The 12,515-nt window shown below is 47.2% G+C and overlaps 1 protein-coding gene across 2 annotated transcripts in view; it reads left to right on the top strand.

Annotated features, from left to right (window-relative positions):
• Positions 1 to 589, top strand: part of LOC116360128 (dihydropyrimidinase-related protein 1) — a 16,229-nt gene extending 15,640 nt beyond the window's left edge. For both annotated transcript variants that reach the window (XM_031814798.1, XM_031814801.1), the window contains exon 10: positions 422 to 589. In XM_031814798.1, the coding sequence (XP_031670658.1) occupies positions 422 to 482 (61 nt within the window). In that variant the 3' untranslated portion in view covers positions 483 to 589. The remainder of the gene's footprint in view (positions 1 to 421) is intronic.
• Positions 590 to 12,515: the final 11,926 nt, after the last annotated feature.

Genomic DNA, 12,515 nt, shown 5'->3' with positions numbered 1-12,515 from the left:
CCCTTTCCTACCTCCCTCCCTTCCCTCCCTTCCCTCCCTCCCTCCCTCCCTCCCTCCCTCCCTCCCTCCCTCCCTCCCTCCCTCCCTCCCTCCCTCCCTCCCTCCCTCCCTCCCTCCCTTTCCTACCTCCCTCCCTTCCCTCCCTTCCCTCCCTCCCTCCCTCCCTCCCTCCCTCCCTCCCTCCCTCCCTCCCTCCCTCCCTCCCTCCCTCCCTCCCTCCCTCCCTCCCTCCCTCCCTCCCTCCCTCCCTCCCTTTCCTACCTCCCTCCCTTCCCTCCCTTCCCTCCCTCCCTCCCTCCCTCCCTCCCTCCCTCCCTCCCTCCCTCCCTCCCTCCCTCCCTCCCTCCCTCCCTCCCTCCCTCCCTCTATCCATCCCTCCTTTCCTCCCTCCCTCCCTCCCCCTCCTCCCCTCTCCCACCAGGCTCTGGAGTATAACATCTTTGAGGGGATGGTGTGTCGGGGGGGTCCTGTCGTCGTGGTGACCCAGGGGAGGGTGGTCTATGAGGAGGGGGAGGGGCTCCACGTCCAGCAGGGTTCAGGACGCTTCATCCCCCGCCAAGCCTTCCCAGACTACGCCTACCAACGCATCACGACCAGGAGCAAGGTAACTACAGATCCCACAATGCAACACAAACCAGGAAGTGGTTTATATGAGTCAGAAATATTTATTCTACAGACAAAATGGACGATAAAGTGTCAAATAGAATAATTCTGTTCATAAAGTTAGTCTCGTCCAAAACAGAGAGATGATACAGTAGGAACAATGGTAGGTAACAGAATTAAGGATACACAACAACCTTGGGTTGTCCAACAGTTGTCCTTGGGTTGTCCAACAGTTGTCCTTTGGTTGTCCAACAGTTGGGTCCTTGGGTTGTCCAACAGTTGGGTCCTTGGGTTGTCCAACAGTTGGGTCCTTGGGTTGTCCAACAGTTGTTCTTGGGTTATCAAATCAAATCAAATCAAATCTATTTATATAGCCCTTCGTACATCAGCTGATATCTCAAAGTGCTGTACAGAAACCCAGCCTAAAACCCCAAACAGCAAGCAATGCAGGTGTAGAAGCACGGTGGCTAGGAAAAACTCCCTAGAAAGGCCAATACCTAGGAAGAAACCTAGAGAGGAACCAGGCTATGTGGGGTGGCCAGTCCTCTTCTGGCTGTGCCGGGTGGAGATTATAACAGAACATGGCCAAGATGTTCAAATGTTCATAAATGACCAGCATGGTCGAATAATAATAAGGCAGAACAGTTGAAACTAGAGCAGCAGCACAGTCAGGTGGAAGTTGAAACTGGAGCAGCAGCATGGCCAGGTGGACTGGGGACAGCAAGGAGTCATCATGTCAGGTAGTCCTGGGGCATGGTCCTAGGGCTCAGGTCCTCTGAGAGAGAGAAAGAAAGAGAGAAGGAGAGAATTAGAGAACGCACACTTAGATTCACACAGGACACCGAATAGGACAGGAGAAGTACTCCAGATATAACAAACTGACCCCAGCCCCCCGACACATAAACTACTGCAGCATAAATACTGGAGGCTGAGACAGGAGGGGTCAGGAGACACTGTGGCCCCATCCGAGGACACCCCCGGACAGGGCCAAACAGGAAGGATATAACCCCACCCACTTTGCCAAAGCACAGCCCCCACACCACTAGAGGGATATCTTCAACCACCAACTTACCATCCTGAGACAAGGCTGAGTATAGCCCACAAAGATCTCCGCCACGGCACAACCCAAGGGGGGGGGCGCCAACCCAGACAGGATGACCACAACAGCGAATCAACCCACTCAGGTGACGCACCCCCTCCAGGGACGGCATGAGAGAGCCCCAGCAAGCCAGTGACTCAGCCCCTGTAATAGGGTTAGAGGCAGAGAATCCCAGTGGAAAGAGGGGAACCGGCCAGGCAGAGACAGCAAGGGCGGTTCGTTGCTCCAGAGCCTTTCCGTTCACCTTCCCACTCCTGGGCCAGACTACACTCAATCATATGACCCACTGAAGAGATGAGTCTTCAGTAAAGACTTAAAGGTTGAGACCGAGTTTGCGTCTCTGACATGGGTAGGCAGACCGTTCCATAAAAATGGAGCTCTATAGGAGAAAGCCCTGCCTCCAGCTGTTTGCTTAGAAATTCTAGGGACAATTAGGAGGCCTGCGTCTTGTGACCGTAGCGTACGTGTAGGTATGTACGGCAGGACCAAATCAGAGAGATAGGTAGGAGCAAGCCCATGTAATGCTTTGTAGGTTAGCAGTAAAACCTTGAAATCAGCCCTTGCTTTGACAGGAAGCCAGTGTAGAGAGGCTAGCACTGGAGTAATATGATCACATTTTTGGGTTCTAGTCAGGATTCTAGCAGCCGTATTTAGCACTAACTGAAGTTTATTTAGTGCTTTATCCGGGTAGCCGGAAAATAGAGCATTGCAGTAGTCTAACCTAGAAGTGACAAAAGCATGGATTAATTTTTCTGCATCATTTTTGGACAGAAAGTTTCTGATTTTTGCAATGTTACGTAGATGGAAAAAAGCTGTCCTCGAAATGGTCTTGATATGTTCTTCAAAAGAGAGATCAGGGTCCAGAGTAACGCCGAGGTCCTTCACAGTTTTATTTGAGACGACTGTACAACCATTAAGATTAATTGTCAGATTCAACAGAAGATCTCTTTGTTTCTTGGGACCTAGAACAAGCATCTCTGTTTTGTCCGAGTTTAATAGTAGAAAGTTTGAGGCCATCCACTTCCTTATGTCTGAAACACATGCTTCTAGCGAGGGCAATTTTGGGGCTTCACCATGTTTCATTGAAATGTACAGCTGTGTGTCATCCGCATAGCAGTGAAAGTTTACATTATGTTTTCGAATAACATCCCCAAGAGGTAAAATATATAGTGAAAACAATAGTGGTCCTAAAACGGAACCTTGAGGAACACCGAAATTTACAGTTGATTTGTCAGAGGACAAACCATTCACAGAGACAAACTGATATCTTTCCGACAGATAAGATCTAAACCAGGCCAGAACATGTCCGTGTAGACCAATTTGGGTTTCCAATCTCTCCAAAAGAATGTGGTGATCGATGGTATCAAAAGCAGCACTAAGGTCTAGGAGCACGAGGACAGATGCAGAGCCTCGGTCCGATGCCATTAAAATGTCATTTACCACCTTCACAAGTGCCGTCTCAGTGCTATGATGGGGTCTAAAACCAGACTGAAGCATTTCGTATACATTGTTTGTCTTCAGGAAGGCAGTGAGTTGCTGCGCAACAGCCTTCTCTAAAATTTTTGAGAGGATTGGAAGATTCGATATAGGCCGATAGTTTTTTATATTTTCTGGGTCAAGGTTTGGCTTTTTCAAGAGAGGCTTTATTACTGCCACTTTTAGTGAGTTTGGTACACATCCAGTGGATAGAGAGCCGTTTATTATGTTCAACATAGGAGGGCCAAGCACAGGAAGCAGCTCTTTCAGTAGTTTAGTTGGAATAGGGTCCAGTATGCAGCTTGAAGGTTTAGAGGCCATGATTATTTTCATCATTGTGTCAAGAGATATAGTACTAAAACACTTGAGCGTCTCTCTTGATCCTAGGTCCTGGCAGAGTTGTGCAGACTCAGGACAACTGAGGTTTGGAGGAATACGCAGTCCGTAATTTGCTTTCTAATAATCATAATCTTTTCCTCAAAGAAGTTCATGAATTTATCACTGCTAAAGTGAAAGTCATCCTCTCTTGGGGAATGCTGCTTTTTAGTTAGCTTTGCGACAGTTAATTTCCTCAATTAAGTTAGAAAAATAGGATGATCGAGCAGCAGTAAGGGCTCTACGGTACTGCACGGTGCCGTCCTTCCAAGCTAGTCGGAAGACTTCCAGTTTGGTGTGGCGCCATTTCCGTTCCAATTTTCTGGAAGCTTGCTTCAGAGCTCGGGTATTTTCTGTGTACCAGGGAGCTAGTTTCTTATGAGACATTTTTTTAGTTTTTAAGGGTGCAACTGCATCTAGGGTATTGCGCAAGGTTAGATTGAGATCCTCAGTTAGGTGGTTAACTGATTTTTGTCCTCTGGCGTCCTTGGGTAGGCAGAGGGAGTCTGGAAGGGCATCAAGGAATCTTTGTGTTGTCTGTGAATTTATAGCACGACTTTTGATGTTCCTTGGTTGGGGTCTAAGCAGATTATTTGTTGCAATTGCAAACGTAATAAAATGGTGGTCCGATAGTCCAGGATTATGAGGAAAAACATTAAGATCCACCACATTTATTCCATGGGACAAAACTAGGTCCAGCGTATGACTGTGACAGTGAGTGGGTCCAGAGACATGTTGGATAAAACCCACTGAGTCGATGATGGCTCCGAAAGCCTTTTGGAGTGGGTCTGTGGACTTTTCCATGTGAATATTAAAGTCACCAAAGATTAGAATATTATCTGCTATGACTACAAGGTCCGATAGGAATTCAGGGAACTCAGTGAGAAACGCTGTATATGGCCCAGGAGGCCTGTAAACAGTAGCTATAAAAAGTGATTGAGTAGGCTGCATAGATTTCATGACTAGAAGCTCAAAAGACGAAAATGTCATATTTTTTTTTGTAAATTGAAATTTGCTATCGTAAATGTTAGCAACACCTCCGCCTTTGCGGGATGCACGTGGGATATGGTCACTAGTGTAGCCAGGAGGTGAGGCCTCATTTAAAACAGTAAATTCATCAGGCTTAAGCCATGTTTCAGTCAGGCCAATCACATCAAGATTATGATCAGTGATTAGTTCATTGACTATAATTGCCTTTGAAGTAAGGGATCTAACATTAAGTAGCCCTATTTTGAGATGTGAGGTATCATGATCTCTTTCAGTAATGACAGGAATGGAGGTGGTCTTTATCCTAGTGAGATTGCTAAGGCGAACACCGCCATGTTTAGTTTTGCCCAACCTAGGTCGAGGCACAGACACGGTCTCAATGGTGATAGCTGAGCTGACTACACTGACTGTGCTAATGGCAGACTCCACTATGCTGGCAGGCTGGCTAACAGCCTGCTGCCTGGCCTGCACCCTATTTCATTGTGGAGCTAGAGGAGTTAGAGCCCTGTCTATGTTGGTAGATAAGATGAGAGCACCCCTCCAGCTAGGATGGAGTCCGTCACTCCTCAGCAGGTCAGGCTTGGTCCTGTTTGTGGGTGAGTCCCAGAAAGAGGGCCAATTATCTACAAATTCTAACTTTTGGGAGGGGCAGAAAACAGTTTTCAACCAGCGATTGAGTTGTGAGACTCTGCTGTAGAGCTCATCACTCCCCCTAACTGGGAGGGGGCCAGAGACAATTACTCGATGCCGACACATCTTTCTAGCTGATATGCACGCAGAAGCTATGTTGCGCTTAGTGATTTCTGACTGTTTCATCCTAACATCGTTGGTGCCGACGTGGATAACAATATCTCTATACTCTCTACACTCGCCAGTTTTAGCTTTAGCCAGCACCATCTTCAGATTAGCCTTAACGTCGGTAGCCCTGCCCCCGGGTAAACAGTGTATGATCGCTGGATGATTCGCTTTAAGTCTAATACTGCGGGTAATGGAGTCGCCAATGACTAGAGTTTTCAATTTGTCAGAGCTAATGGTGGGAAGCTTCGGCGTCTCAGACCCCGTAACGGGAGGAGTAGAGACCAGAGAAGAATCGGCCTCTGACTCCGACCCGCTGCTTAATGGGGAAAACCGGTTGAAAGTTTCTGTCGGCTGAATGAGCGACACCGGTTGAGCGTTCCTACAGCATTTCCTTCCAGAAACCGTGAGAAAGTTGTCTGGCTGCGGGGACTGTGCCAGGGGATTTACACTACTATCTGTACTTACTGGTGCCACAGACGCTGTTTCATCCTTTCCTACACTGAAATTACCCTTGCCTAACGATTGCGTCTGAAGCTGGGCCTGCAGCACAGCTATCCTCGCCGTAAGGCGAGTACAGCGGCTGCAATTAGAAGGCATCATGTTAATGTTACTACTTAGCTTCGGCTGTTGGAGGTCCTGACGAATCGTGTCCAGATAAAGCGTCCGGAGTGAAAAAGTTGAGGAAAAAATAAATAAATATATGAACGGTAATTAAAAAGTGAAAACCGTAAAGTTGTCAGGTAGCAAAACAGGTTAGCAACAAAACGCACAGCAACTCGAAAACAAGCCTGCAAGTTGTGACCGGAAATGACGTCAGACGTCAGACGTTCACTCCAGGATGAGATCAATATCATACGGTATCACTACAACAGGTGTATCCAACAGTTGGGTCCTTGGGTTGTCCAACAGTTGTCCATGGGTTGTCCAATAGTTGGGTCCTTGGGTTGTCCAACAGTTGGGTCCTTGGGTTGTCCAACAGTTGGGTCCTTGGGTTGTCCAAACAGTTGTCCTTGGGTTGTCCAACAGTTGGGTCCTTGGGTTGTCCAACAGTTGTCCTTGGGTTGTCCAACAGTTGTCCTTGGGTTATCAAATCAAATCAAATTTATTTATATAGCCCTTCGTACATCAGCTGATATCTCAAAGTGCTGTACAGAAACCCAGCCTAAAACCCCAAACAGCAAGCAATGCAGGTGTAGAAGCACGGTGGCTAGGAAAAACTCCCTAGAAAGGCCAATACCTAGGAAGAAACCTAGAGAGGAACCAGGCTATGTGGGGTGGCCAGTCCTCTTCTGGCTGTGCCGGGTGGAGATTATAACAGAACATGGCCAAGATGTTCAAATGTTCATAAATGACCAGCATGGTCGAATAATAATAAGGCAGAACAGTTGAAACTGGTGGAAGTTGAAACTGGAGCAGCAGCATGGCCAGGTGGACTGGAGACAGCAAGGAGTCATGATGTCAGGTAGTCCTGGGGCATGGTCCTAGGGCTCAGGTCAGTTGAAACTGGAACACCAGCATGGCCAGGTGGACTGGGGTCAGCAAGGAGTCATCATGTCAGGTAGTCCTGGGGCATGGTCCTAGGGCTCAGGTCCTCCGAGAGAGAGAAAGAAAGAGAGAAGGAGAGAATTAGAGAACGCACACTTAGATTCACACAGGACACCGAATAGGACAGGAGAAGTACTCCAGATATAACAAACTGACCCCAGCCCCCCAACACATAAACTACTGCAGCATAAATACTGGAGGCTGAGACAGGAGGTTATCCAACAGTTGTCCTTGGGTTGTCCAACAGTTGTCCAACAGTTGTCCTTGGGTTGTCCAACAGTTGTCCTTGGGTTGTCCAACAGTTGTCCTTGGGTTGTCCAATAGTTGTCCTTGGGTTGTCCAATAGTTGTCCTTGGGTTGTCCAATAGTTGTCCTTGGGTTGTCCAACAGTTGTCCTTGGGTTATCCAACAGTTGTCCTTGGGTTATCCAACAGTTGGGTCCTTGGGTTGTCCAACAGTTGTCCTTGGGTTGTCCAACAGTTGTCCTTGGGTTGTCCAAAAGTTGTCCTTGGGTTGTCCAACAGTTGTCATTGGGTTGTCCAACAGTTGTCCTTGGGTTGTCCAACAGTTGTCCTTGGGTTGTCCAACAGTTGTCCTTGGGTTGTCCAACAGTTGTCCTTGGGTTGTCCAACAGTTGTCCTTGGGTTGTCCAACAGTTGGGTCCTTGGGTTGTCCAACAGTTGGGTCTTTGGGTTGTCCAACAGTTGTTCTTGGGTTATCCAACAGTTGGGTCCTTGGGTTGTCCAACAGTTGTCCATGGGTTGTCCATCAGTTGGGTCCTTGGGTTGTCCAACAGTTGGGTCCTTGGGTTGTCCAACAGTTGTCCTTGGGTTGTCCAACAGTTGGGTCCTTGGGTTGTCCAACAGTTGTCCTTGGGTTATCCAACAGTTGGGTCCTTGGGTTGTCCAACAGTTGTCCATGGGTTGTCCAACAGTTGGGTCCTTGGGTTGTCCAACAGTTGTCCTCGGGTTGTCCAACAGTTGTCCTTGGGTTGTCCAACAGTTGGGTCCTTGGGTTGTCCAACAGTTGTCCATGGGTTGTCCAACAGTTGGGTCCTTGGGTTGTCCAACAGTTGTCCTCGGGTTGTCCAACAGTTGTCCTTTGGTTGTCCAACAGTTGGGTCCTTGGGTTGTCCAACAGTTGGGTCCTTGGGTTGTCCAACAGTTGGGTCCTTGGGTTGTCCAACAGTTGTTCTTGGGTTATCAAATCAAATCAAATCAAATATATTTATATAGCCCTTCGTACATCAGCTGATATCTCAAAGTGCTGTACAGAAACCCAGCCTAAAACCCCAAACAGCAAGCAATGCAGGTGTAGAAGCACGGTGGCTAGGAAAAACTCCCTAGAAAGGCCAATACCTAGGAAGAAACCTAGAGAGGAACCAGGCTATGTGGGGTGGCCAGTCCTCTTCTGGCTGTGCCGGGTGGAGATTATAACAGAACATGGCCAAGATGTTCAAATGTTCATAAATGACCAGCATGGTCGAATAATAATAAGGCAGAACAGTTGAAACTGGTGGAAGTTGAAACTGGAGCAGCAGCATGGCCAGGTGGACTGGAGACAGCAAGGAGTCATCATGTCAGGTAGTCCTGGGGCATGGTCCTTGGGCTCAGGTCAGTTGAAACTGGAACAGCAGCATGGCCAGGTGGACTGGGGTCAGCAAGGAGTCATCATCTCAGGTAGTCCTGGGGCATGGTCCTAGGGCTCAGGTCCTCCGAGAGAGAGAAAGAAAGAGAGAAGGAGAGAATTAGAGAACGCACACTTAGATTCACACAGGACACTGAATAGGACAGGAGAAGTACTCCAGATATAACAAACTGACCCCAGCCCCCCGACACATAAACTACTGCAGCATAAATACTGGAGGCTGAGACAGGAGGTTATCCAACAGTTGTCCTTGGGTTGTCCAACAGTTGTCCAACAGTTGTCCTTGGGTTGTCCAACAGTTGTCCTTGGGTTGTCCAACAGTTGTCCTTGGGTTGTCCAATAGTTGTCCTTGGGTTGTCCAATAGTTGTCCTTGGGTTGTCCAATAGTTGTCCTTGGGTTGTCCAACAGTTGTCCTTGGGTTATCCAACAGTTGTCCTTGGGTTATCCAACAGTTGGGTCCTTGGGTTGTCCAACAGTTGTCCTTGGGTTGTCCAACAGTTGTCTTTGGGTTGTCCAACAGTTGTCATTGGGTTGTCCAACAGTTGTCCTTGGGTTGTCCAACAGTTGTCCTTGGGTTGTCCAACAGTTGTCCTTGGGTTGTCCAACAGTTGTCCTTGGGTTGTCCAACAGTTGTCCTTGGGTTGTCCAACAGTTGGGTCCTTGGGTTGTCCAACAGTTGGGTCTTTGGGTTGTCCAACAGTTGTTCTTGGGTTATCCAACAGTTGGGTCCTTGGGTTGTCCAACAGTTGTCCATGGGTTGTCCAACAGTTGGGTCCTTGGGTTGTCCAACAGTTGGGTCCTTGGGTTGTCCAACAGTTGTCCTTGGGTTGTCCAACAGTTGGGTCCTTGGGTTGTCCAACAGTTGTCCTTGGGTTATCCAACAGTTGGGTCCTTGGGTTGTCCAACAGTTGTCCATGGGTTGTCCAACAGTTGGGTCCTTGGGTTGTCCAACAGTTGTCCTCGGGTTGTCCAACAGTTGTCCTTGGGTTGTCCAACAGTTGGGTCCTTGGGTTGTCCAACAGTTGTCCTTGGGTTATCCAACAGTTGGGTCCTTGGGTTGTCCAACAGTTGTCCATGGGTTGTCCAACAGTTGGGTCCTTGGGTTGTCCAACAGTTGTCCTCGGGTTGTCCAACAGTTGTCCTTGGGTTGCCCAACAGTTGTCCTTGGGTTGTCCAACAGTTGTCCTTGAGTTGTCATTGGGTTGGCTTTATTTCAAGCCTGTCCAGTAAGCAGCTCAGCTGCACGGGACCTGATTGTAATGCCCGTGGTAAATTTGGTTTGATTTTGGATATCTCTATGTGGCTAGTTAGGGACCATCAGGTAAATTACACAATGTACATGGGTCAATCTGTTAAACTTCCAATAGCTCCAAATTTCAATGACTTAAAAAACCTAATTCTAACTATAAATTGTAAAACTTCATATACAAATATTGAAAGCATTTAATGAGAAAACAAAAAGCTGTGCAACATGAAAATATTGTCTCATTTGCATTGTGTAATTGATTGATGGTCTCTAACTAACCCCAGAGATAGGCTATCCAAAGTTAAACCAATTTTTCCAACTTTTCCATGGTTGCACGCCAGTCTGCTGAAGCTAATTATGGAAGGATTTTGGCTCTTTCCACATGCTAGCACTTCTTTTAATGATCCAAATCTAAAACGAGGCCAAATCAGGAAGTTCAGCCTCCCTTTAATGGAGAATCGAGACTGACTGATATACAAATCTCCTTGCATCATATTAGTCAGTCACAACACATCACGGTTTTGATCCTCCCGAACATACATATTAATTATTAAATACATACATATTAATTATTAAATACATACATATTAATTATTAAATTAAATAATATAAATATGAAATATAATAACCATTGGGCTTCATAGGGTGAAATAGTGGTTATTTGTGACCTGCTAGTCTCTGCTGAGTCATCAACAGACGTTCTGGTTGTCATGGGAAACGGAACTTCCAGCTTTTGTATGTTAACAAGGAGACTCCTCCTCCACATATACTGGATTGGTTGAGCAGTGCAGAAGAGAACCTCCTCCCCCGACTGTTTTTTCCCCCTTCTCTTCAAGAAGAAGACAGACAGGATGTAGTTTCAGGCGTTTCTTTCTGCTACGCTATGTTACTGCCCTGACTCACTAGACCGAAGATAGTGACACTACATATCCCATAATGCAACGCAACCAGGAAGTGGTGGATTGCTGTATCAAGAGCCTGAACAGGGCTATGGTTGTGGCACTACATATACCATAATGCAACACAATTGAATGGACAGTTGGATATTCGGGGAGGGGTTAGATTGTGGGTTCAAAATTCACCGCTACCCTTTAACCTCTAGCGTCGAGCAATCCCGTATCCGGGAGCATAATCATAGCCTCAAGCTCATTACCATAACGCAACGTTAACTATTCATGAAAATCGCAAATGAAATGAAAGAAATATATTGACTCACAAGCTTAGCCTTTTGTTAACAACACTGTCATCTCAGATTTTCTAAATATGCTTTTCAACCATAGCTACACAAGCATTTGTGTAAGAGTATTGATAGCTAGCAAGCCACACCGCTGCACCCGAACGGGAGCCTCAAAGTACCTCAAAGTCTGTTCAAGAACATACAAGAATGTTTTGGGAGGTTCAATTGAACTGAACGCACCCCAGTCACATGATCAGGTTAAAGGCCCACTCCAGTCACATGATCAGGTTAAAGGCCCACTCCAGTCACATGATCAGGTTAAAGGCCCACTCCAGTCACATGATCATCCATCTCCTAAATCTCACCTTGCAAAACGAACCACTGAGCGAGTTAATTTTGCCCCGGCTGGGCGGAGTTTGCACATTTTAGACCCTTCCATTGGTCCTCCAGCCTCAAAGTACCTCAAAGTCTGTTCAATACAATAATGTTTTGGGAGGAAACGTTTTGTTCAGTACAAATCAAACTGAACGCACCCTTTGGCTACAGTCACATGATCATTTTAGACCCTTCCATTGGTCCTCCAGCCTCAAAGTGCCTCAATGTTCAATCAAACACCCTTTGGCTACAGTCACATGATCATTTTAGACCCTTCCATTGGTCCTCCAGCCTCAAAGTGCCTCAATGTTCAATCAAACACCCTTTGGCTACAGTCACATGATCATTTTAGACCCTTCCATTGGTCCTCCAGCCTCAAAGTGCCTCAATGTTCAATCAAACACCCTTTGGCTACAGTCACATGATCATTTTAGACCCTTCCATTGGTCCTCCAGCCTCAAAGTGCCTCAATGTTCAATCAAACACCCTTTGGCTACAGTCACATGATCATTTTAGACCGTTCCATTGGTCCTCCAGGGATAATCTCCACCCACCCATTGCAAAAACAAACTCGCCCGTTGGTTTAGGAGACAGAATAAGAGTGACAACCGATTCTAGCCTAGTGAAACAGACAGAGCAGCGCATCTCCCTCCCCTCCTGCTGAACTTCCTTTTCATTGGGATTGGCGGAGAATGTGTGAGGTCAAATTTTGGGAAAAACATATGTGGGAGGAGCTTAGCAATTTGAATGGGGGTGATCTGATCATGTGACCGGGGTGAGCCTATAAGATAACAGCTAGAACCAAGACATGTTCCACTGGATGCTTCTGATTTGAGTCTGTCTGTCTGTCTGTGTGTCTGACTGCCTGCCTGCCTGCCTGCCTGCCTGCCTGCCTGTCTGTCTGTCTGTCTGTCTGTACGTACGTCTGACTGCCTGCCTGCCTGTCTGTCTGTCTGTGTTCTACAGGTGAAGGGGAATCAAGGTGTGTCTCGTGGGATGTATGACGGGCCGGTGTACGATGTTCTGGCCACGCCCAAATATATAACCCCCTCCCCTTCTGCTAAAACCTCGCCCACCTCCCAACAGCCCCCACCAATCAGGAACCTCCACCAGTCCAACTTCAGCCTATCAGGTAAGAGGACATTGAGGTGAAACAACATTTATCAGGTGTGTGTGAGAGTGTTTG

Source organism: Oncorhynchus kisutch, unplaced genomic scaffold (genome assembly GCF_002021735.2).
Source record: "Oncorhynchus kisutch isolate 150728-3 unplaced genomic scaffold, Okis_V2 Okis07a-Okis12b_hom, whole genome shotgun sequence".
Taxonomy (NCBI): domain Eukaryota; kingdom Metazoa; phylum Chordata; class Actinopteri; order Salmoniformes; family Salmonidae; genus Oncorhynchus; species Oncorhynchus kisutch.
Note: the sequence above shows the minus strand (reverse complement) of the source record. Positions and strands in the feature narration are given on the sequence as shown.